General features: G+C 35.2%; 4 protein-coding genes across 6 annotated transcripts; 2 read left to right on the top strand and 2 right to left on the bottom strand.

The window, feature by feature from the left end:
* Positions 1-2,318: 2,318 nt before the first annotated feature.
* Positions 2,319-5,533, top strand: LOC140039590 (uncharacterized). The gene is made up of 6 exons (XM_072085209.1): positions 2,319-2,510; positions 2,855-2,927; positions 3,859-3,922; positions 4,082-4,203; positions 4,635-4,662; positions 4,987-5,533. The coding sequence occupies exons 1-6, from the start codon at positions 2,402-2,404 to the stop codon at positions 5,056-5,058; spliced, it is 468 nt and encodes a 155-aa protein (XP_071941310.1). The 5' UTR covers positions 2,319-2,401; the 3' UTR covers positions 5,059-5,533.
* A 788-nt stretch (positions 5,534-6,321) lies between these two features.
* On the bottom strand, positions 6,322-15,961 carry LOC140039094 (uncharacterized). Its single transcript, XM_072084781.1, has 8 exons — positions 15,873-15,961; positions 15,043-15,370; positions 14,689-14,754; positions 14,061-14,215; positions 13,708-13,767; positions 13,014-13,202; positions 7,259-7,372; positions 6,322-6,584 (listed from the first exon to the last, which is right to left on the bottom strand). Exons 1-8 carry the CDS (start codon positions 15,885-15,887, stop codon positions 6,486-6,488), a joined length of 1,026 nt encoding a protein of 341 aa, XP_071940882.1. The 5' UTR covers positions 15,888-15,961; the 3' UTR covers positions 6,322-6,485.
* A 791-nt stretch (positions 15,962-16,752) lies between these two features.
* On the bottom strand, positions 16,753-20,077 carry LOC140039430 (uncharacterized). Of its 2 annotated transcripts, none has more exons than XM_072085041.1 (5): positions 19,970-20,077; positions 19,359-19,587; positions 19,107-19,172; positions 18,669-18,792; positions 16,753-18,097 (listed from the first exon to the last, which is right to left on the bottom strand). In XM_072085041.1, exons 2-5 carry the CDS (start codon positions 19,570-19,572, stop codon positions 17,914-17,916), a joined length of 588 nt encoding a protein of 195 aa, XP_071941142.1. In that variant the 5' UTR covers positions 19,573-19,587; positions 19,970-20,077; the 3' UTR covers positions 16,753-17,913. The 2 variants fall into 2 exon arrangements, with proteins under 2 accessions (XP_071941142.1, XP_071941135.1); XM_072085034.1 differs by having other exon boundaries at positions 19,950-20,036.
* A 106-nt stretch (positions 20,078-20,183) lies between these two features.
* LOC140063675 (uncharacterized) lies at positions 20,184-23,680 on the top strand. 2 transcript variants are annotated; one of them, XM_072110131.1, is made up of 2 exons: positions 20,184-20,422; positions 21,461-23,678. In XM_072110131.1, the coding sequence occupies exons 1-2, from the start codon at positions 20,237-20,239 to the stop codon at positions 22,673-22,675; spliced, it is 1,401 nt and encodes a 466-aa protein (XP_071966232.1). In that variant the 5' UTR covers positions 20,184-20,236; the 3' UTR covers positions 22,676-23,678. The 2 variants fall into 2 exon arrangements, with proteins under 2 accessions (XP_071966232.1, XP_071966241.1); XM_072110140.1 differs by lacking the exon at positions 20,184-20,422 and adding an exon at positions 20,792-21,290 and having other exon boundaries at positions 21,461-23,680.
* The last annotated feature ends 740 nt before the right edge of the window (positions 23,681-24,420 follow it).

Raw genomic sequence — 24,420 nt, 5'->3', positions numbered from 1 at the left:
GGCCTAGAACTCGTGTTGAACGAAAATAAAGTAGACACTGCATCGTCAACCAACAGCCTCCGTTTCGAAGGTTTGCTAGTTAATTCCCCTACCAAATCCCGTTTGAAACAGCTAGGCAATAAAAGTAACAATAGATTAACAATAGCTGAAAGATTTACGAATTGGCTTGCAGAAGAAAAGATCGATCGAAGGTTTGTTTACCAAGCCAGCGCATGCTCATACCGTGTCATCGCCGTCCTGCATGACCGCATGTCGCGTTATTAGCCAATCATATTAGCGGATTCGCTTAGCCAATAGAAGCGCTGAATGCAACCGCGAATCTTAAAATTTTCGTCGGCCGTATCTGACGTCACAAACAGGCTGCCATGAGCACAAGATGGCGATTTTCAAATGTCTTGAAAACAGCTTTAAAATCCTGTTTACTAGAAAACTACAAATCCGATTTAAACATAAATTGTGCTGAATATTAAGTTGGTAGGGTTACTTTTATAATAGTTAGGTAAGATATTAGGGTGTTCCTTTCCTTTAAGATTCAGTACTTCAGCAGCTTGTTGAATATTCATGATGAGGAAAGTGAATGTGTATAGACATTAAGATTCAGTACTCCAGCAGCTTGTTGAATATTCATGAAAAAAGTGAATGTGTAAACACATTACGATTCAGTACTTCAGCAGCTTGTTGAATATTCATGAGAAAAGTGAATGTGAAAACACATTAAGATTCAGTACTCTAGCAGATCGTTGAATATTCATGAGGAAAGTGAATGTGTATACACATTAAGATTCAGTACTCCAGCAGCTTTTGAATATTCATGAGAAAAGTGAATGTGTAAACACATTAAGATTCAGTACTTCAGCAGCTTGTTGAATATTCATGAGGAAAGTGAATGTGTAAACACATTAAGATTCAGTACTCTAGCTCGTTGAATATTCATTTGCTGAAAATGATTTAAATTAAAAATTTGTTCGAGCAAAATTTTGATGCAAAAATAAACATTTGAAGTGTGAAAGATGAAGCCTGTGAAAAGAAATAAAAAGGAATATTATGTTGACTTAATATTTTTATTTAAGTTTTAAAAACACATGTTTATTTTAATATATATTGTAATATAAAATACACCATTTTTCTGCTTGTTAAATTAAACTTATTTAACTGAATTTAATTGCATAATAAGTAATTATTGTAAGAATGTTTATGTGATATGCCGTTTTAAAAATAATAAAAGACATAAAACATAAAACAAGACTTTAGGACATAAAGTTTACTCAGTACTAAAGTTATGGACAAAATATAAATAAGGTATTTTTAAATTAAATTTGTATATGTAACTGTATAATAATACAAATATCCATTAATCATTTTTATTAAACACACATTTTTTTGACAAATTATTATAAGTGGATATAAATTTGTTTATTATAGGAGATAACTAATTATGGTGCATTTAAAAAAAAGAAAAATTTGGTAGATAAAAAATGTCTTCCATCTGAAACCCACCTAATTAGGCTAACTGAGCTGAATTGAGAAACTGACCATATTGAGTATGGCTTTCAATGGACTTTTTTAATATGAATTGTATATATTATCTTTTCAGATATTTTCTTTATATATTTTTGTAACATATTTTCTTTTGTCATAATTCTGTTGGTCGGGGATGGTTGAATATGACTTACTTACTCCCTCTGACTGGAGTGAAACAAGTAGAGCATGGTGTGTACATGTTTGCCAATTTTAAATTAATGTTGACATGAAAGAATTCAAATTTCTTTATACACAAATGAAGAATATAATTGTTAATAACATATTAAGGAAAAAATTCTTTAAAATTTTTGAAGCTGAAAACTGAGATTTTAGTTACTTTTTGTCACTACAATGGCAATATTTCACTCCAGGGGGTAAATTGGAACAGCCATAACTGCCCAATCAGACATTAGAATGTCATTCTATGACAAGACACCGACCAACAGAATTACTGTACTTATAATCACATATGTTAATATTCATATTATTATTGATGTCAATTACAACGTTTTATGAAATAAAACATCTGCTTTACTTTTTTTTAAATTTCTTTTCGTTATTTTCATGTTATGTTCTCATTCATTTAATGATTATTTTCATATGTTCTCTTCATCATTCATTTAATTATATAATTTTCATAGTAAATCACAATAAAGTACGATAACATGCATCACGTGGGGGGCATGCAGGGACGGTACCTGGAAATTTCTCATTACATAACAGAAACTTTTCATCCAATCAGCGATCTAATGTCGTGGCACGTGGACTTACGTTATGTAATTTAGCACCTGACCAGTAGTTTATCAAAACAAACTACTGTACACAACGTTTGTCGGTCACTCATTTTATTTCTGTACTTTGCAAGAACGAAAACGAAAACATGATTCGTGTGCTTGTAATACTTTGCACAATTATCGGATGTATAACTGCACATATGTGCATGTTAAGTCCTCCACAACGGGGGTCATTGATAGGCATCAACAACAAAGGTTTGGTTGTGTTTTGTTTGTAAATTGTCAGGCCTGTGCTGCAGCTGCAGCGTTCTGGATGATTCGCCTCCAGCTAGCTCACACAGCCAGGCCCACTGGCCTGGCTGAATGAAAAGTACTGCAGGCCTAACTAACAGTAGTATCGACGTTTGTTATGTGTCTTACACGACAGCACTCATGCAAGCTTTCTTATGTGTTAAATATATGGCTGGCAGGTAGCCTAAATATTACCAACCCAAAGAAGTTTGGATTGGAAGACATCAATGCAATTGAATTAATTAAATGATCGGTATACTTTTTATTTTAATTTTTTTAGATTATTATTTATTTATTAATATTTTTAGCGGCAAGCGACTGTGGTTTGGAACAAGGACCATGTGGAGGACGCAACCCAATGTCTCCACAATATGGAGCCAAGTATGTACATATCTAAAACTGATTTAAATGTGTCTTATAATAGTTTATTTATAATTTAATTTAGCATTTACATGTATAAACTATAGGCTTAATATAATTAAGTTATTCTTTATAAGATATTAACTTTATCATATATATATATATTATTATTTGTAATAATTAGTCACTGGTTGGAGGTACACACCTAATTGGTGACAGTGGCTTAGGCTGCTTTTGTGCTTTACTGGCAGCTAGTGACTATGATTTTATATTTTCTTTTGCGTTGTGTTTGTTTAATTTGTTGATTTGTATTATATTTTGTAAAATGTATCTTTCGCCTGAATAAATAATAAATAATAATAATTATATAAGCTCACCTAAAGTGCAGACTATAAAGCTCTACACTATCAAACAAGTTTGGCAAAAAAAAGTGTGATATGCTCAAACATGGTAGTGATGTGCCCAAATATGGTAGTGATGTGCCCAAATATGGTAGTGATGTGCTCAAACATGGTAGTGATATGCTCAAACATGGTAGTGATATGCCCAAACATGGTAGTGATGTGCTCAAATATGGTAGTGATGTGCTCAAACATGGTAGTGATGTGCTCAAATATGGTAGTGATGTGCTCAAACATGGTAGTGATGTGCCCAAATATGGTAGTGATGTGCTCAAACATGGTAGTGATGTGCCCAAATATGGTAGTGATGTGCTCAAACATGGTAGTGATGTGCCCAAATATGGTAGTGATATGACATCGTGTCTATATTATAGGCACATCAGATTTTTTTGTCACATAAGTTTAATGGTGTAGACAGAGCTTAAGGCAGTGTATCTCATATAGACCTCTACGTCAGTATCCCTTTTTTATGTAAATTCCCAAGATGTCTCAAGTTTTGTCAAATTTCTTTAAATATCAATAATTCAAGTTTGTTTTTTTTATACACTCAGATCTGGTGGTAACTACACGGTCTCCTTTCAGAAGAATCTTGACCATTGGACAGCTGCAACACCAGTAAATATATTCAATACATTCATCTTATAATCTTAACATTTCAATTTAGAAAAATAGTAAAATAGTTTGCTGGGTATAAGTGTCCCCACCCATTTCTACCCAGTACAATCATTACATTCATCTTTTGCTTAATGTTTATTCAACATTTTTAATTTTTAGGGTCAATTTACAGTGATGATGAGTGATAGCAAGACAATGGATTTCAAACTCTTGGCAAAAGTAGCCGATAAGGGGGAGCCATCTTTAACAGTCTACTCTGTCAATGTTACATTGCCAACCAGGTAAAAAGAAATATTTCATGTGGTTGTTTTAGTTCTATTAAATCTTCTGTATTCCTATAATAAAACAGTAGGCACGTGAAAATTGCAAAAAGTCGCATTTGTGCAAACAACCACATCTGTACATATATTTTACACTCAAATGTGCAAACATGACACTCTCAAATTTACAAATCTGTAGAAATTCATAATCCACTGATGTGCGAACATCACGCTGTTTAATGTATAAGCGATCAGTTTTGATGTTAAATGTGCAAAATCTACAAAATGTGCAAATAATTTTTAGATCATTTGTAGGATTTCTTTTGCACATTTAACGTCAAAACTTACTGTTTTTTTTGTGGATTTAACGGTGTGATGTTTGCACATTAGTGAATTGGAATGGAAAACATGTACTGATTTAATTTAAAAAAATAATTTTCTTCTTTTCACAGACCACCAAATACTAAAGTGATAATGCAGGTAGGTTTATTATCTACCATTTTTTCATCTCCACATATCATCATAATTCAATATTGTTGCAATTTTAATTTTGTATATTATATTATTATAACAACATTAGTTGGACAGAGTCTGTTTGATCAAAATAAAACTCTGTCTACACTATCAAACTAGTTTGACAAAAAAGTGTGATGTGCCCAAATATGGTAGTGACATTCCCAAATATGTAATGATGACATCGCATGTTTTTGTCACATGAAGTTTGATAGTGTAGACTGAGCTTTGAAAAATATTTAAAAAAAAACTGAATTATTATTATTTCTAATCTACTTAATCTTCATTTAGGTTGTCTATGAAACCAACAACCCGCAGGCCCCACCAGCATTTTACCAGTGCAGTGATATGATGCTCTTTTGAATGCAAACAAGCAGACAATTATGCACTACTGTGGTTATGACCTATGACCTCGTAGGCCCATGGTTATAACATTCAGAAACAACATTCCATTAAGTAGCAGCTTTAATCATTGACGAATATTTGATTATTAATTATGCCTTCATGATTTTATGCATTTATCTTATAGCACAATGGTAAATAAACGCAACATAATTAGTTATAAATACTATAATGCAGTATGTACTATACACAGACTTGGTATCACTTTTAAATAATATTTATATCATAGGTACACTCATGTTTAGCAACTTTAATCTAATTAAAAATATTCGTTAACATCTCTTTCATTTAATAAACAGTAACTTTTTATAGCGTGTTAGATAACGGGTAATACACTTATTTTCAATAAAGTAATATTGCACAAAGGGTTTTAATTTATTTAACAGTACTTTTCATAAAATGTTAAATAATGGGTAACACATTATTTTTAATAAAGTAATATTGCACAAATGTAATTAATTGGTTACTTTTTTATCAGATAATGTGTATGTTTTTGTTTAATCACGCAAACGCATCGAATTGTTGCTTAAACGGCGTTCCATACAAACGTAGTATGAATATGGGAGAATGCATGTGTCATATCAATGACGTCATTGACCGATGACTATTCACCTCTAAAGCTTGGTTCCCACCTAGAACGTAACGCAAGGACGTAAACGAAACGCAAGCGTTTTAGCCAATGACAAGCGAAGTTATGGACAGTTAGCAATCACAAGCGAATAAGCCATCGCTTGTGATTGGTCAATTCACTTGCGTTGCGTCTACGTCCTTGCGTTACGTCCCAGTGGGAACCAAGCTTAATTGGTGAACCACGGTAGTACCCAGATCATGGAGGAATTAAAATAATTCCTTTATGATCTCTTCGATTCGAAAAGTTTATCCACTTCGAAATCAATCGATTAAGTAATTAAATCAATCAATGATTAATCGATATTTATCGATTGTAATCGATAATTGGTTTGCATAAATGAATTTGATCAAATGTTTTAAACTATATACATATGTTCAGAACGTTATGAAGAAAGAAGTTCCCGTTTAAAATAGAAAGCAGATGTGTTAATGACAGTAATTTCTGCTATTCTTCACTTACCGGTACCTTCCCACCACACACAGGCCCACATAACCGAGGCCCACCACACACAGGCCCACATAACCGAGGCGCACCGCACACAGGCCCACCCCACACATGCCCACCCCACACATGCCCACCCCACACATGCCCACCCCACACAGACCCACATAACCTAGGCCCACCGACAGGCCACTATACACAGGCCCACCCCACAACGACCCACATAACCTAGGCCCACCGACAGGCCACTATACACAGGCCCACCCCACCCTATAACTTCCCTACTTTCTTTGTAATACAACTTTCCTGAATTGTACTAATAAATGAATGCTGGTTTTTCTATGGTGTCGCCTTTTAAATCGAAATCATTTTTCTTATCATCAATAGCAGCATGATTTTCATCCTTTTTCTCGTTCTGGAATAAAACGAAATTATGTTATTATGAACAGAACAACAAAGCTCTGTCTCACTATCAAACTAGTTGTGCTATGCCCAACTATGGTAGTGATATCCCCAAATATGGTAGTTATATGATGTCACCGTGTCCATATGGTCACATCGCATTTTGTCACATCATGGAGAAATAAGTTCCTTATTTCTCCATGGTCACATAAAGTGCTTTATACACAATACAATACACGATACAACTTAATATCTCTATATGGCAAGTAACTTCAATTTTAAATTAACCAGGGATTTAGTCTTAGGCCTGCCCTTACACTTGGTATTAAACAATACTGTAATTCATTCTTCGTCACCGCAATCAATGCAATAATACTGTTACGCTATACTGTTTAAAGCTTCGTTCTCATTAGGACGCAAAATCAAGGACTTAGCGCAACGCACAGTGATTTGACTAATCACAAGCGATAAATTAATCGAACAGTCACGTGTGATTGGTCAATTCGATTGCGTTGCGTCAACGTCCTGCGCTGCGTCCTAGGAACCAAGCTGCTTTAGGCAATGTGTTTGTCAAGTTAGGCTACGTATAATTAACATATTGTTACAGGTGGTATTTTACTTTTGGGGACTTGGCAAGTAAGTAGGCATATTACCGAAGAAACGTCATAAGATATATATCTTACTTACTGTGGATTTTGTTGGCCACAAACTACACGTAGCAACTGCCATTATGATTACGAATACCGTCTCTACAAAAGCTATGAAGAAAATTAGAATCTCTAGTGCCAAACGTTCAGATTTCTGAAATGAATAATTATAAATACGTAATATAATAAGATATAAATATTATAAATACGCTCTGGCATTAATGTTGCAGCCACCGTCATAAATAACATCGTCATTAGGACTCATTTAGCACATCATTTATTCTGCGTGTACGCGCGCGTACGTGCGTTAAATTACTAATGAATTGATTGTAGGCCTGCTTTTGTACGCGAGCGCCGATCTTCAACAACTCGAACACGGGGCGGATTGCAATATAAAGACTTTGTCTTAGGCTTAGATCTAAGCCTAAGACCCCTCGCGAAAGTCTTAGCTAAGCCTCTCAGCAAAGTCGATTGCAATATCGCGGTCTAAGCTAAGCCCGATAGAAAACCCTAGTTACCACCGTTGAGGGCATTATTTGTATGTACAAAAATAATAAAAGCTATCGTAAATAGATAAACGCCCTCAAGCTATAGACACAATAACACGTGGGTAAAACTCCGCGAGAAAGTGCTATCAATCATTAAATGACTTTTCTAACAACCAATAACAACACGCCATTTACTACAAACAAGGGATGATTTATGAATATTTATGAGACCCCGCAACCGTGTACATTGCACGTGTGGATTTTAATAAGGAGGTGTGTGTAAACGAAATATTAGAACGAAATCGAAACACATTTTTATACCACTGACGGCTGAATATTAATTACATTTACTGTAGTAAGTTTTATATTGTTTATTGCTACTACTTTACTCTAGGCCTAGGCTCCTCTCTATCTAGTAGGCCTAAAGCTAGTAGTATTATTAGTAGTACTGTACTGCATATAAGATAATACAGCCCGTGGCCTAGCTAGGCGGGCCTAATTAATGAGTGTAGGCCTAACCTTTCATTCAAGATTAAATTCCACTTTTGCATGTGTATCCGGCCGGCAAATGTACTATCTAGCCTGTAAGAGTATATAGGCCTATAGTATAATAATAGACTGGCCAATTAATAATATTTCACATTATATTATACTGTAATACGATAGTAGGGCCTAGAGTATACCTAGGACTAGGCTAAACTATATAATATTTATTATAATTTATATGCTTTCCTTTTCAGACAAAGGTGTATGAGGCCTACTACTTCAACAAGTTCAACAGTCGGAGAATATATAAAGATGGAAAACAACGAATTATACTAGTAGTATATAGTGTTTCGGAAATGTGATGATACGGTTTTTAAGGTTGCATAATTTCTCGAAAAAAAATTTGTTAATGCTTTTAAAAAAAGGCAATTGCAGCGTACTATATTCATAAACGAAAGCATGAAAGTCAATCATGTGGAACGAAGCCGGTATTTTTTCGAGTCGACGTATCTTCGCTTATTATTCTATCAACATATTGTAGAATTTTTAATTTTAGGTATTTTATTTTTTTCTTGCTGGGTGGAATACAGTTATTGTTTATATTAAATGATTAATGAATTATGTAGATTCAATTCCAAATTTGGCTGAGCAATTTAACTTACTAACAAACCTAACCCTTTCTAGCTAGGCTAGGCCTACTATTTATAGTCTAGCTCAGAGAGGAGACCAGGGGCGGATTGCTATAAGCGGTCTATAACCAGTCTTAGCGCTTAGCCGGCTATAATTCGTGACGTAGCAAGTAGTCTTATATTATAGACCATTGCTATACCGCGGTCTAACCTGTAAACGGTCTTTAAAATTAAAGCCTACTCAAAGGAGTCTTAAAACAGTCTTAAACCTCTCTTTTTGTTGCTTTTACGTATTATTTATCGTCAAAGATAACCAATTGAACGAGTTTTAAGTGTTAAATCAAATAATAACGGTGATTTTATTCTTATATAGGCCTAGAATAGATTTACAAACATGGCTAGGCCAATCATAACCCGATGAAGATATTGCCATTGAAATTATTTTTTCAAGAATTTCATTAGGGACATTGTTAATACCAACTGTAGATTGACGATCATTTTCATTTAATTGTAGTGTAAAGATATTATCTTCACCTGAATCTTTGAGCGAGCTTCGATATATCGGAGGTGAGGCATCAATCTCAAAGTCACTGGATTGTGAATCGGATAAATCCTTTTGCGATTGTTCAATATTGTCAGTGGGTTCACTCACACAAATATAGTGTTCGCCGTGTTCCTCTCCATAGTGTCCAAGATGAATTGTGCCAAACGGAAAACTATGTAAAGGGTTTATTACAGTTCTTGCATCAGAACCCAAAGAAGACAAAACTACTATTTGAATACTATATATATTCGACAGTGTTTGTAGTGTGATGTGGTCCCCATACGTTCCTGCGTTTGCCATTTGGTCCGTATAATTGGACCACGGCATTCCGACAAACAGTTCGAGAGGCATGCCGTCTATATTATCGGGGTTATCCCGAAGGTGGCCAACTACTTCAGCACATAGCTGGTAGGCCGTTCGGAAAATTCCTAAATCTTGTAGCGCGAACCTTACTGAATCAAACTGGCAATTCCCATTACCAGGTGGGTTATACCTTAAGGATATACCCTTTTCAGAGAAATCCCTTTCAATAAATTTATCATGACCTCTTAATGGAATGTACAGTTTTTCCCTCAATTTCTTTCGTTTACTTAATGTCTTTGTTTCTTCCCGTTCCTTTGTGGCAATGTTTTCTACGGGAATCCAATCTTCAACATTTTTATTCGTTACCGGATGTAGAAATTGTACTTTGTATCTGTATTTTCCGTTTTGAAGTTTGTTTTTTTGTGAAATTCTGCCTTTCAGAATAAATTTCTTTTTTGATTTTAGTGTTCCTTTGATTTAACCGGTTATTGCTGTGCAACTTTTAGCTGAAATGCAAAATAATGGTTATTTGATTGACAGACGCTGACCCTGTGAACTACAGTACACTGCAGTAATGTTTGAATTGTCCGCCAGTACCCATTGCATTTTGGGTACTGCTAAGGATTTCCGTCAGACGCATTTGCAACCATCTGCCTGATTGCACGTCCATTGTTGTCTTCAATGTGTTCATTGCGCTGCCCTGCATCCCCTATATCAATATCCTCTTCATTTTCAATTTCTGGTAAACCTAAATTACGGGCCATATTATGAAGGACCATTGTTGCTGCTACCACAGCGCAGGTTCTGTGAGGCTGCATACGGTTTTCTTCGTGCATGCACTGAAACCGCCTTTTCCAAGCACCTATTGTCCTCTCGACAATACTTCTTGTTATGGAATGTACATTGTTATACCTTCGTTCGTTATAAACGGTGTCAACAGAAATGGCCGTAACGCATACCCAGAATCCCCCAACAAATATCCTTCTGGCATTTCACCATTTTCAAATGCTACACCAAGACCACTCTGCCTAAAAATTCTGGAATCATGCGTTGAACCAGGCCAACGCACTACACAATTTGTGAATCGCATGTTTGCATCACAGACGACTTGGATGTTCAGGCTATGATATCCTTTTCTGTTCACATAAACAAATTCGTCGACTGTTGGAGCTTGTATCCGGACATGAGTGCCATCAACCGCTCCAATGACATTAGGGAAACCAGATATGTCATGAAATTTAATTTTTGTTTCCCTAATGCTTGCTGCATCCATCGGGAAAAACACATACTCGTTCATATGTCTCTGTAAGGCCAGTGAAACTTGCCTTACAATTCGGCAAGCTGTCGATTCATGAATTCCTACAAACAAAGGAATACAAAATTTTATAATCTTGAATTAACCTGAAGAGTATTAAATAACAATTGATAATAGAGAATAAATATGTGTAAATTTTATTTAGAAAAAGAAAAATGTAACTTAATTTATATATCAAAATTATAGATATTTTTACCATGATTTTATTTTTATTAAAAACTAAAACTTAAAAGATACAAAAAAAAAACAAGCAGCATTTTGGATTAGGCCAAGTTGAGCCGCCGACAAGTTGAGCCGCCGCCAGAAAAACGTTATTTTCTATGAAACGCCAAATGCTTACTTTCGCCGGTGCTCGTTTCTATTTAATAGAAGTTCTATTTATATTAATTATTAGATATAACGATGTATATTCCAAAGTTTATATATCACGGTTTTTAGTATATATTATTAAATATTATAATTAAAGAGAAATAATTATGAATATCTGACTTGTAGATTCCAAAATATAAGGCCTAAAACATGACCGAAAATGATCGTTTTTATCCAAAAATGACGTAAACATGTTGCCCCCTTAGGCGGCAGTTGTATGAACTAGGCCTACTCCATTTTTCGGTAAAATAATTGCATAAAATCACCGTTTTTTAGTAAAATATTTTGTGTATTAACATTGTAAAATTCAATAAAATATGATATTAAAAGATAGTAGATAAAAAATAATTATTATTTAACCTCATTCGAAGAGTATCAATACTCTATTAGTCCTGAGAGACAACATGATTTTACGCAAGAAAAATATTATGGAGTGCACTGCACTTGAAAGAATTTGAAAGATTTGAAAGATTAAAAACAATTAAATTATTAAATATGACTACTTTCCTTTGCTGTGTTGTTATGGCGGTTCAAACCAACAAAATTGTAGTATGTAATTATTATTTATTTTCATGACACAATAAACCTAAAGACCATGAACTTATGTACTAGGACACCCCTCTATCACTACGCGAAATGTCGTAAAAGACGCACTGGGCGTTTCATAGAAATTACCGGCGGCTCAACTTGTCGGCGGCCCAACCGGTCATATCCCAGCCTATTTACTAGTTGGCTTGTTGACTCCGCTCACTCACCATACCGCCGCCGTGCAGCGAGTGAATGTTTTTAAATGGGTAAAGCTAGGTGCAAGAGTAAACTAGCGCCGGCGCGATAGTCATAGTCTAGCTAGGCCTAGGTATAAATAATTATAATTTACTAATTTTATACCTTCATTATTATCACTAAAAACTAAACAATATTATTATTGTAGTTGTGCTAATTATTAATATTAATACTTACCAGAAAGATCGCCGGAAATGCTATGCATTGACCCACTTGCTGTGCACACTTGGAGGACCGGTGGCACTGCATTATTCCTATTCGTTACATTCAAATCAATTGCTAGATTATCGCTGAGCGTCATTATACTTTGCCGGTTGAACCGAAATTTTCTATATAATTCGTTGTCATCATATTTATCAAGCGGATGCAATCTATCGCGAAAAATACGACCTATTCTCTCGAGATAGTCTTGCACCGCGATAAAGTTCGCCATTTTTTTTGTCTTCGCGACGAATTCTGAGCCTGCTACGAGGAGGCTTATAATCTAAAACCGCGAAACGTCCTCTCGTAGGCTTAGACTTAATATTGCAAGAGGCTTTATTCTAAGACCTCCATTGAGGGCGGTATAAAGCCTAGGCTTAAGTCTAAGACCGCGGTTAAGACCTTTATTGCAATCCGCCCCGGTAAGTAAAGCTCTATCTACATTATCAAACTTTATGTGACAACAACATTATGTGATGTGCCCATATATGGATAATGATGTCATATCACTACCATATTTGGGTACATCACTACTATATTTGGGCACATAGCACTTTTTTTTGGTCAAATTAGTTTGATAGTGTAGACAGAGCTTATGCCATAAGATGACGTATACCGCGTCCGCTTTCTCTACTGTAAGTAAAATCCTCTCTTTTGAAAAATCTATAAAAACTTACTGAAAACCCATCTGCATTGCTATCTGATATCTGTTGACCATATAGTTGATATCGAATCAATTGCTCAGCGCTCCCACTGTTGTTTTCACCGTCGAAAAAAGTTTCCATTCTCATAGAAAATGCCGCAATGGACATCAATTGAATCGAAGCAAACGTCGACAAGATGGACATTACTAGGTAGCTCACAACCTATGGAACACCGATAAGAAGGGCATTAACGAGATAGCTTACAACCTATGGAACGCCGATAAGAAGGGCATTACTAGGTAGAGCGACAATGGACATCACTTAAATAAAAGCAACCTATAGAACGCCGAAAAGAAAGACAACTTTAAGGCCTGTTTTCCACTATAGGTCTATGCATTCGCGCGAATTTTTGATTGGTAGCGCATTTGTTCGCGTCACAAGATTGAAAAATATTCACACACAAATTCGACGCCTAGAGGAAAACAGGCTTAGGCTATAGTAAAGCAACATAAATATAAAACCATCTTTGGATAAAGGAGAAAAGACTAATTTATACCTATCAATCATGATATCACACAGTTTGATTCGATTAGCGTCATATGATGATGACGCGCGTATACGAATGATGATCGCGGATGTTGACGCATGGATGCCCGCACCAACGTGCTTTCGTGTCGCGCGTCACTCACGGTATGGTAAAGAGTATGTTAAATTATTAAGACCTTACCAATCCATCTTTTGGAAATCTCCACGTGACAACTCCAATTAGTCCAGTTACTACGTAGAACTGGAAAATAGAATTAGGTTATTCATGCTAATCATTAAGTGAATTTTCTTTCTAATGCTTGGTTACCACCCACACTAGGACGCAACGCAAGGACGTAGACGCAACGTAATCAAGCGACAGTTCGAATAATCCATCGCTTGTGATTGGCCAAATCACTTACGTTGCGCTTATGACGTCTCCATGTGTTGCGTCTCTAGTGACAACCAAGCTGAATTGTTATCTTATTTGAATTTCATGAAATGCGACATTCGTCCAATAAATCATTGAATGTTTAATACAAAAAGTATACGTACAAGAAATCCGGTCCAGATTGGGTCACCAATGTGGTAAGCGGGAATTTTGATGACGATTGCCGCTATTCCAAGACTGATGCATATTACACCGAATATTAGTTGCATTATGGATGCGTTTAAAATGACGCACACTAGACTAATTCCGCCATCTTCAGCTGAAACAATCGTAAACTAAGTCATTATAATATGAGACGATAATGATGATGACTATGATGACGGTGGTCTGTATGATGTTGTGTGAATTACATGAATACACACAAAGTATCACATACATTATTACAGCACACTAACTTTAATCATCAGCCGCGCAAAGATTGCTTGAAATGCTTGATCATCAGATTATCAAAAAAACAACAAAATAACATTTTTCTTTTATTAAAATAAGAAAATATTGGAATGGAAGCATTCGGAATGATACAAAAAATGTGGAAAATGGGTGAAGGATGGATTGGGTAGTAAAGCGTAGATATGGTGAAAGGTGAAATAAAATACCACCGAGAGTGCAGATGCGATAAGCTTCAACTGGTGAGTAAAACCATGGAGGTATAAAAACAATACCTCCATGGTAAATAGGAGGTGCGGCGGGGGGGGGGGGGGATAACCTCTAACGGCAAACCACCAAGCCTACCTTTCAGGAAGTTTAATATTTTATCCGGTAGAATATTGGGCATTACGTATTCCGTTTGTTTAATTTCTGCGAAAAATGGTTAATATATGTTAATGAAAGGGACATTCTTTTACAATATATGTTCCTTGATAGTGAATAATATTTAATCATGTAAAACTCTGTCTCACAGTATCACCGTATCAAACTTTATGTAAAAAAAATTATGTTGTAATATCACTACCATATTTGGCCACATCACACTTTTTTGTCAAACTTGTCAAACTCAAAAGAATTGGCTCTCCCACTTAAACAGAACACTGTTTTATTCTAAAAGCTTATGACACGTCTATTTAAAATTGAGAACACAAAACATACCTGAATCAATAGCGGTTTCATCTTGTCCCATTGTGTTATCATCGGGCATGGCCACCCCATACTGCCCGTCCCCTCCCACGTTAGGCACAGGGCTGTTGACCCTTGACCCATCAGGACTTAACACATCGTCTGACATCGTTACGTCATCATTTTTCGATGCTTCTCCTTCCTCCTTTTTATCATCTTCACTTGAAAACTTTGCGATTATTTCTCGAAAAAGCTGTATAACTTTGTACTCTTCGTCCTCTTCTTTGGTTCGGTCAGTGACCCCTTTCAATGACGTATTATCCGGTTTATCATCTTTGTCAGTCGTTTCCGAGTCCATTTTCTGGAAGTAAAATAAAAAAGAAATACTAGTCGTTTATGTTTGTACCATTTCGAACCATTAAAGATGTATTGTGTCCCAAAAACATGAAAATAAAGATAAAATGAGATTGAGTAGGCCATTTTGCAAATAAAGTTATTCACTTCTGTATAGAAAAAAAATCAACAAAAATAGTTATTTCACTTTTAAAAAGACAAAAGAAACGGTTAATTTTAACAAAAATATCATTGTCTGACAGCAGACATTGTATATTTTGCTTTCTTTAACAAAACTAAGTATGATATAAACTTAGTATATCATAGTTTTGTTTTATATATGTAGAAGCAACAACATGTCCTCAAATCATCTGTGCGCAAAATGGCCAATTCCCCTTAACTGCACCGAGGGCAAAAAAGCTGGTTACATGACGCTCCTGTAATACGCATCTGATTCACGTTCCGCGCAAACTAATTTAAAATGCGCAAGATAGAATTTTTTAAATATCAAACTGATAACAAAAACTTACCGGAAATAAGGTCATTATCAATCCACCTCACAGGAACCAACTAGCATGTCCATTTAAAATTCCTCTTGAATCTAAGCATTCCCATACTGGAACCCAAATTCGAAAAAATGACAATATTTTACCCTATTGATTACTATCGATTATTATTGACACATAAAAGAATCCGAAGGGCGAAATGATTATAATCCAATGTAATACAAAAAGGCATTCACGTCGATAGGTGTTAAAATCGATGTTATTTATTGTTGATATAATCTCGGTTTAGCTAATTCTAAATGATATTTAAATTGTTTGTATTTTTTCTGGTTAAGCAATCGATACACACATTGTTGATACATTACGCGATATAGGCGTTGGATCATAACAATATTATTACGCACTCGAAAGTTTTAAAGAACACCAATATCATGATGAAAATCATCACTCTGGTCACAATTGTCGGCATTATCACCATCAACATAGTATCATACCATTATATAACGGCGAATCCGCTATTCTAAAAAAGATCCCGATCGTGATTGTTCGTACATCATAAGTTGGGGACTCCTTACGTGAACTACATCCTAAATATATCTTCAATAACCAACCCTTTAATAATCTCTCTCTCAAAAGAAGTTGCTCATGAAATTCGAACCCTATTCAGGACAAGCTTAATCCATCGACTACCTAGGCGGCTTGATGACTTTTCACGAGGGTTCCCCAACTTACGGACGAAGAAATATCACGGCCCAGTATATGAACAGTAATACCCAGTAATAGTACTATGACTTTCCTGGTATAGTAGTACCGTTGTATTCTGGTTATTATCACCAGGATAGTCGTTGGATTTAACTTACCGGGATTTTCTGGTGAAATTAACCAGACTTATGTTGTGGTTGGGCCCAGGCATCATGGTGACAATTTAACGTACCAGTTCCTGGTAAAATTGCACCAGGATTTATTTTAAAGTGTATACTAATGTCGAATGAATAAACAAGGCTTAAAGTGAATAAATGAGTTGTTCAGAAAGGAAAAATTGTATAAAAAAAGAACGAGTTTAAAGTTTGGTTTAATTATAATAATCAATGACGGTTCAGGAATATAAAATGGAATTTCAGAACAACAAACTCTTCCTAATTATAAACATCAATTACTAAGTATTGTATCACACGTTACCATACATTATGATTATAATTATGTGTGTATGTAACCACTTTCCTGCAGTGGCCGACTCAGCCAGATGGATGAGAAGTGCTGATAGTATACTCCTGGCCGCGACATTTTTATTCCTCGACGTCCGAGGAGGCAGCCGCAGAAATCATGAGATAAATTAGGACATTAGAGAGGGCGCTATAACAAATATAGTACAGCAGTACTAGCTTTGCTTGTTTAGCACGATAACAATATGCGCCCTCTGTGGAAATATTTTGCCAAGTACTTCACTCGGTTTCCGAGTTCTTTCATTTTAATAGTTGATTATTTAGAGGGTTAGGTTTAGTAGTATATTTAGGTAGTAGGTAGGCTATTTAGGAAGCAGATCTCATGCATTATTCGTGATTTCTGTCTGAGACGTCGAGGAATAACAATTTCGTGGCCTGGGATCAGGTAGCATTTTTAAGGGCAACGCATCACAGAAATGGGCCCAAACATGTTAGGATAAACTTTCCACTGCTATAGTAAAGAACCCTGTTATATTGTTTACATATATTCAAATATTACATACTCATATTTTTTGTAAAAAACCAAATACACAGAAATGATTTCAATATAATCAAAAACATCAAACATTTTAAATGCAAAAAAAAAAAAATCTGTCTACACCATCAAACTAGTTTGACAAAAGAGTGTGATGTGCCCAAATATGGTAGTGAAATGCTTAAATATGGTAGTGATATGACATCATCATGTCCATACATGGGCACATCACACTTTTTTTCCCCATAAAGTTAGATAGAGCTAATTTGAAGATACATCTACCAGACTGTCTCAATATATTTTGATTTCAAAATCATAAATTATACACCATTGTCCATTAGTAAGCAAACACTGTAAAAGCCAGATTTCAAGTTGACGCAAAGAGATATTTCATTGCTTTATATACTAGATATACAGCACCAGTTATGTAGAGGTATTTTTCCCGTTGGCGGCGCTGGTTGTTTTCACATTCTAACTGCGATAACCTGTGCGAGAGAAGTAGTATGTGTTGATGTAGTTGGCTTGTGTCGATACTGGCTTCTTCAACAGCGCTGTAATTAGATTCAATAAATATTAATAATACTAATTATGATAATAATATTAAAATTCACCAATCACACGTAAGTGTGACATTTCTCTTAAATACTATGTATTTTTTGCTTAAGTCAATACAATATTTAAGGCTTCCTTAGATAAGTATTAACTTAGATAAAATCATTTTTGTTTTTGTTTCCCTGCTTGGTCACTCGGCCTCAGTACTGTCAAGGTAAAATACATGGTTTCGTAGTGGTCTACAAAATGAAGATTTTTCCTCATTTTATATCTGTAACGTGAGGTTTATTCGACAAATAAAACCTTATTGATAAATGCCAGCCCTGATCTTTTACTGAGCACTTTACAGTAATAAGTCCTGAATACAAAGGCAAAGGAACACTAAAGCTCTGTCTACACTATCAAACTTTATGTGACAAAAAAAATGTGATGTTCCCATATATAGACATGATGTTATATCACTACCATATTTGGGTATATCACCACCATATTTGGGCACATCACACTTTTTTGTCAAACTAGTTTGATAGTGTAGACAGAACTTAAACAGATTATAATAATGTCACTCACGGTATTAGTCTACTCTGATTTTCTGAAGGTTTTGATTTGGTGGTAGTTTCACCTGCTGTTGGAAAGTTGAATTCATCTAACGTTAGCGTCCGAGGTGGAGTGGTTAAACCGACAACAGTGTGCACTATAAAAACATGAAAGTTACAATAAACAAAACAGCAGAAACAGCTCACACATTTTGTAATAGAATATTATTCCATATCACAGATATTATTTGTGATATGGAATAATATAAGGCTTGAATTATGAATAGTATACAAGTATAGTCAACCCTTTCCAATACTGAACATTGGCTGGCCTGATACTGGTTTTCTGAAATTCTGTGTTTTTGGACGACCTCATGAAAATTCAGGATTTTGGACAGTTTTTTCCGGTTTTTAGAGATTCCGGTATTGGTTGAGTAGACGCTATTGCTTTTTTAAACTTTAACGTTTTTACCTGGATTCGGTGTATCAAAGTCTAATAACTTCGGAGGGCGCTTCAAACCTACATGTTCATCTGAACCTGAAATTGGAATAAAGAAATTAGGAAATTGGTATTTGTCGCAGCCAGACATAAGATCAAAGGACTGTTACGGCTTCCTATCTTGGCAGGGTGAGCTCCGAGTCCTGTTGTTAGATTGCCTTGGTAAAACCATCATCATGACATGGGCTGCACACAGTACATGGGCTAGAGTACCACCATTCTTACCAGCTATAATGATCCTATCAGGTACCTCCATCCCGCCACCTGTGTGATGATCATTGTCCATGTCGTACATATTCATTGAATCATCTCCAGCTCCCATGCTAAGCCGATCTGGTATCCTCATTTTAGTGTTGATTTCTTCACTGAAGTCAGCACTATATTGATGGTCCATGTCGTCAAATGAACTTGACATGGATAAATCTAAACTCGCAGTCATTATGGAGTTTTATTCCTGAAAATTAAAAGTGACTTCATTCAATCATCACAAATCATTTTCTTATTATTTAGTTAGATGGAATAGGGCCCTAGCTAGGCCTACCCTACCATAACGTAGGAATATGAATCTGCAGAGTCCACAGCAACACCCCTACACTATTATTGGCAGTGCATAAGACTTCCGCAAAGCCAGAATTGCTACCCGGCGCGGCCTAAGGCCTAGCTAGCTCCGGTAGTAGCCTTGCTAGAGTAGAGGAGGGCCAGGCCTAGGCCTAGCCCTAGTTTCTACCTCGTATAGTGTCACGTACAGTTATTTATTCTAACCTCTGTTTTAATTATTAGACAAATAGATTCCTATTAACGAAATATTAAACTTACAAAAAGAAAATTATTATTACTGTAATTAATAATTAATCATAAAAAATACGAATCGCCAGAAAACTTAATCTTTCAAATATTGAGAGGGCGACAAACAGAAAATATTATTGTTCGCACAGTTTTTTTATTCGTCCAACTTGGTAATCGCACACGTGCTATATTTTATACGCTCGACATAAACATCCGCTCGAGTTTAATCCAGTGGATTCTCGAATTACCACAAACAGCTGAGGGTACCACGAAGTTTCTTGAATGTTCTCAACTTCAGAGGCTAAAACGTATAAAAAATGAGTGATGATGAATCGGTTTATCAAAATCTTCGTGAAGCAAAGCTACACAGACCAGTATCTGTACGAGATCCACTACCTTCCGGTTGGGAAATGCTAATTGATCAGAAAACGAACTGCCCATTTTTTGTTGATCACAACTCGCAAACAACATCGTGGGAAGACCCTCGATCACATTCAGACAAGGTAGGTTGTCACGTTTTTTCTCATTTTGTTTTAGTTTCATACGCTAGCTAATATAGGCCCAGGATTTAATAGAGGCCTAGCCTAGGCCTAGGCATAAATCGCTATTGATAAAATAAAAAATATTGTGATTTATCTGTCTACACTATTAAAGTCTATAGTTCTAGCCTAGTAGAATAGGCCTAGCCTAGGCTAGCAGTACTAGCCTAGTACTAGTAGTAAGTAAAAGAAAAAAGAAGAAAATAAAACATGTTATTTATAATATTAAATTATAATAATAATATTAATATTATCGAATACAAAAGCTCCATACTCATACTATAGCCTAAACCATATATTTACCATGGCCCGGGTGTAGGAGGTATAAAAATGCTGAATTTTTGTTTGATCCATGCCCACACAATAATGCAATATTATAGAATTAACAAACAACACAAAGTGCTATTGTTCAAAGTATTTGAATTGCTATCTGTATGACCGTAAGGAAGGTTTATGATTTGATGAATACCATATACTAGTTCAAGGCCAAACAAGAATGATGTCAATAAATAATACCAAAATCTACCCTAAACCCATTTCAAAGACCATTTATAACATTTTTTAAAGTTTTTTGGAATAAAACAAACATTGGGTAGTACTGTATGTAACTTTATGGTTCCAGAAAGTGCAGTGATAACACCCACTTTTCTCCTCAACCAATCAGTAAACAGCAACTATTAAACTTATTCGGGCATGACAAACTTATATAAAAGTGTGGTTAGAACTTTCCAATCAGTTGCTTAACTAGTTAGTGAACCTTATATTCATCATGACTGCATTGTTGAATAGACCTTTGATGGTTGGCGAAATAGATCAGTTAAAACCTATGCCTGTTAGTATTAAGTGTATTGTTAAAATTAGTACTACTGGTTTGCTTAGCCCTAGGCCCTATCTATAGAGTATAATAGACCTACAGTATTAGGTATGCCCTACCTAGTACTAATGTTAGTTTTAATATTTATTAGTTGTCTCTTTAAATCATCAATTTTTTTTTTTTTTCAGACAATGCTCAGTGATAAAAATGACATATTTGAGGATATGTTTTCCGACTCTTTCCATTGGAAAAATCGACCAATAACAAGATCGAAAGAAGATAGGAACACGACGAATAATCCGCTTGTTCACAGAAGACAAGCTAATGCAAAATCTCCAAATGCGATTTATAGCAATGAAACGCCAGCGCCACTCCGCGTGGAAAGCCCTGAATTACGTAGGCGTGGTATGGTGTTGGACGACGTTAGATTCAGTATGCCTTTCAAACCAAACGGAAACTATAAAAGTCATCATGGACATACCCAACATGAAAGGGGAATGCGCAGTAAGGATAGAAAAATACCTGAATGTGATATTTTTTCAAATAACGTTCTTCAAGATAGAAACTGGAAAAAAATGAACCCAAAATCCAAACAAAGAAACGGTGGAGATGACCAATCTCAAGTCTATTCAAATGCTCAATTTCACGAACGTAAAAACAGTACTATTTTTCCCGAAGTTGAAGACGATTATAAACAACAAAGAAATGGTTTTGATAAAACAGAAGGAATAGTGTCTCCGCCATTGTCGAGGAAATTACGTAGCGGAGCATTGCATATTCCAAAACGCCCTCCAGTCGATTCCAATTATTTGTTTTCAAATGGACATTCTTCTTCGTCACCAAAGACTGACAAACAATCGACACCAGAGCCCATGTCACCAGTGTCACCAATGTCAAACAAAAGACGATCCTTTCTCTCGTCAGCTCACATACCTCCAAGTGCCCAAAGTATACCTTTAGAGGTTCGCAGGGCAAAATCTCCAAAAAGTAAAACATTTTTGTCAACTGCAGACATACCAAGAAATAGTACAAAAACTACTACAGAGCCTTCCAGCCCGAATCCAAAAGGTTCAAATTTACCAAGACGAACGAAAAATAGTTCTGCTGAAAACAGCCAATCAACTACTAGCGATTCAGGATCTGATACAGCGAAGGATGTGCATCCCATACTTGTTAGCATCGGCAAAATTCAAGCGGACGCTGACAACCTCGGTAAACAAGTTGTTGGTTTGAGCGGAAGTAAATCCGATAAGGAATATCTTAGGTTGGAAGAGATGCTAATGCGAAATCTTCTGGAACTTGACAAAATAGAGACAAACGGTAAAATTGACATTAGGACCGCCCGTAAAAAAGCGGTTCACACGGTGCAAAAATATCTTGAACTTCTAGAGAGTGTCAAGTAGTCCAAATTGTTGTTTGTATTATCATGTAATATCCTATATATTAAGTCAAATTGTTTTATAGCATAGTCCAACATTTACAGGGTTACACATTCTTTCAGATGAAGTTGTGTGAAATAGTAAAATATTATACAGATTAAAATAAATATATTTATTTATTTTTTACTATATTATAAATGTAAATACAGTATAATTAATTTATTAATATATTATGTATGATTATTTAAAATACACTTTTTTTGCCAATATTTATTGGCTGAGATTAATATATAACTTTATATAAACATAAAATATATCACTGGTGCATTAAATATTGTGTGTTGATTAAAAGTTTATTCATTAACCTTGTGCAAATTGACTATTGGTACTGTAGAATATAAGCAACTTGACTATTTGTACTGTAGAAAATAAATAGTTTTATTAATGTACTTGAAGCAACTTGACTATTGGTACTATAGAATATAACCAACTTGACTATTTGTACTGTAGAAATGAGCAGCTTTATTACTGTACTTACAGCAACTTGCCTATTGGTACTATCGAATATAGGCAACTTGACTATTTGTACTGTAGAAGTAAGCAGCTTTTATTAATGTACTTACAGCAACTTGCCGATTGGTACTATAGAATAAACAACTTGACTATTAGTACTATTGAATATAAGCAACTTGACTATTTGTACTGTAGAAATAAGTGGTTTTATTATTGTACTTAAAGCAACTTGACTATTGGTACTATAGAATAAAATGACAGTAAATTATTTGTCTTCTAAATGTTCATAGTATTAGGGGTTGTTTATGTTTCTTTTTAGAACCTGTCTGTGGCTGCAGAATCATGTTGCAAAAACTCTCTGTAAAATGATGTGTTGTTTACATATACTCGAGAAAAAATGTCTTATTGCATTTCTTTAGTGATTGATACAAGTAAATTATTGAAGAAAAATATATCTGTTTAGTTTTAAGGAAGAATGACTCATATTTCTGTTGAAAACAAACTTTATAATAGCTTAGTCACGACGTCATCGCGTAATACAACATCATCTGTCGCGTTCGGCGCACATACCCATGGGATGACTTATGGGCATGCGCAAAAACCTATTTCCTAAATGACTTTAGGAACAAAGATTCGCAAACAAATTAATTAGTGTTGTTTAAAAGGAAGGAAATAAAAAATCAACAACCGTCTGTGCGTCTATTTAAAGCAAACGTGAATACTGTTCATGCTTGATTTTACTTTCATGCCATATTTAGAAGCATTGCAAGGATACTATGCACGTCCAAATTGTGATAATAATGGTACAGATTTTGTACGCGCGCGTGTTAACTTTTTCTATAGGGCCTACATCGTTACTGACGATGTACAGTATTCAAATAGGTTAATTTAATTCAATATTTATCAATATTAAAATGCCACTATATCACAACAGTGGTGATGTGAACAATCATTGTAAGAACGAGTTAATTACTTCAGTTTGATTAACGAGGTATGGTGACTTTTCAAAATGACAACATTTGATTTATAACGTCCAATTGATGATGAGGAAGCCAATTGCGTTTACTGTAAATAATACTGTGGGAAAAACAAATAAGAGTGACCTATCATATGGCGGCTGAATCAAACACATTTTGAGACACGAATTTAAATGTTGATAAATCATGGTACGACTTTTACACGCGCGCGTCTACATTTTGTTCTTTTACGCGCGTGCGTCTACATTTTGTATTTTACGCGCGTGTCTATATTTTGTG

Source organism: Antedon mediterranea, chromosome 1, assembly GCF_964355755.1.
Source record: "Antedon mediterranea chromosome 1, ecAntMedi1.1, whole genome shotgun sequence".
Taxonomy (NCBI): domain Eukaryota; kingdom Metazoa; phylum Echinodermata; class Crinoidea; order Comatulida; family Antedonidae; genus Antedon; species Antedon mediterranea.
The sequence above is the reverse complement of the archived record's forward strand: the minus strand, read 5'-3'. Positions and strand labels throughout refer to the sequence as shown.

Excerpts from the sequence above, each read along its gene's own strand:
- LOC140039094 (XM_072084781.1), bottom strand. Across the intron at positions 14,755-15,042 it reads TGAAACCGCTATTGATTCAG|AAATTAAACAAACGGAATAC; the intron begins GTATGTTTTGTG and ends CATTTTTCGCAG. Across the intron at positions 7,373-13,013 it reads GCAATGCAGATGGGTTTTCA|AAATCTGAACGTTTGGCACT; the intron begins GTAAGTTTTTAT and ends TATTCATTTCAG.
- LOC140039430 (XM_072085041.1), bottom strand. The coding sequence starts at position 19,572 with ATGACTGCGAGTTTAGATTTATCCATGTCAAGTTCATTTGACGACATG. Across the intron at positions 19,173-19,358 it reads TGATAGGATCATTATAGCTG|GTTCAGATGAACATGTAGGT; the intron begins GTAAGAATGGTG and ends TTCCAATTTCAG. Across the intron at positions 18,793-19,106 it reads CTTTGATACACCGAATCCAG|TGCACACTGTTGTCGGTTTA; the intron begins GTAAAAACGTTA and ends ATGTTTTTATAG.
- LOC140039590 (XM_072085209.1), top strand. The coding sequence starts at position 2,402 with ATGATTCGTGTGCTTGTAATACTTTGCACAATTATCGGATGTATAACT. Across the intron at positions 2,511-2,854 it reads GATAGGCATCAACAACAAAG|CGGCAAGCGACTGTGGTTTG; the intron begins GTTTGGTTGTGT and ends TAATATTTTTAG. Across the intron at positions 4,663-4,986 it reads ATACTAAAGTGATAATGCAG|GTTGTCTATGAAACCAACAA; the intron begins GTAGGTTTATTA and ends ATCTTCATTTAG.
- LOC140063675 (XM_072110131.1), top strand. The coding sequence starts at position 20,237 with ATGAGTGATGATGAATCGGTTTATCAAAATCTTCGTGAAGCAAAGCTA. Across the intron at positions 20,423-21,460 it reads CTCGATCACATTCAGACAAG|ACAATGCTCAGTGATAAAAA; the intron begins GTAGGTTGTCAC and ends TTTTTTTTTCAG.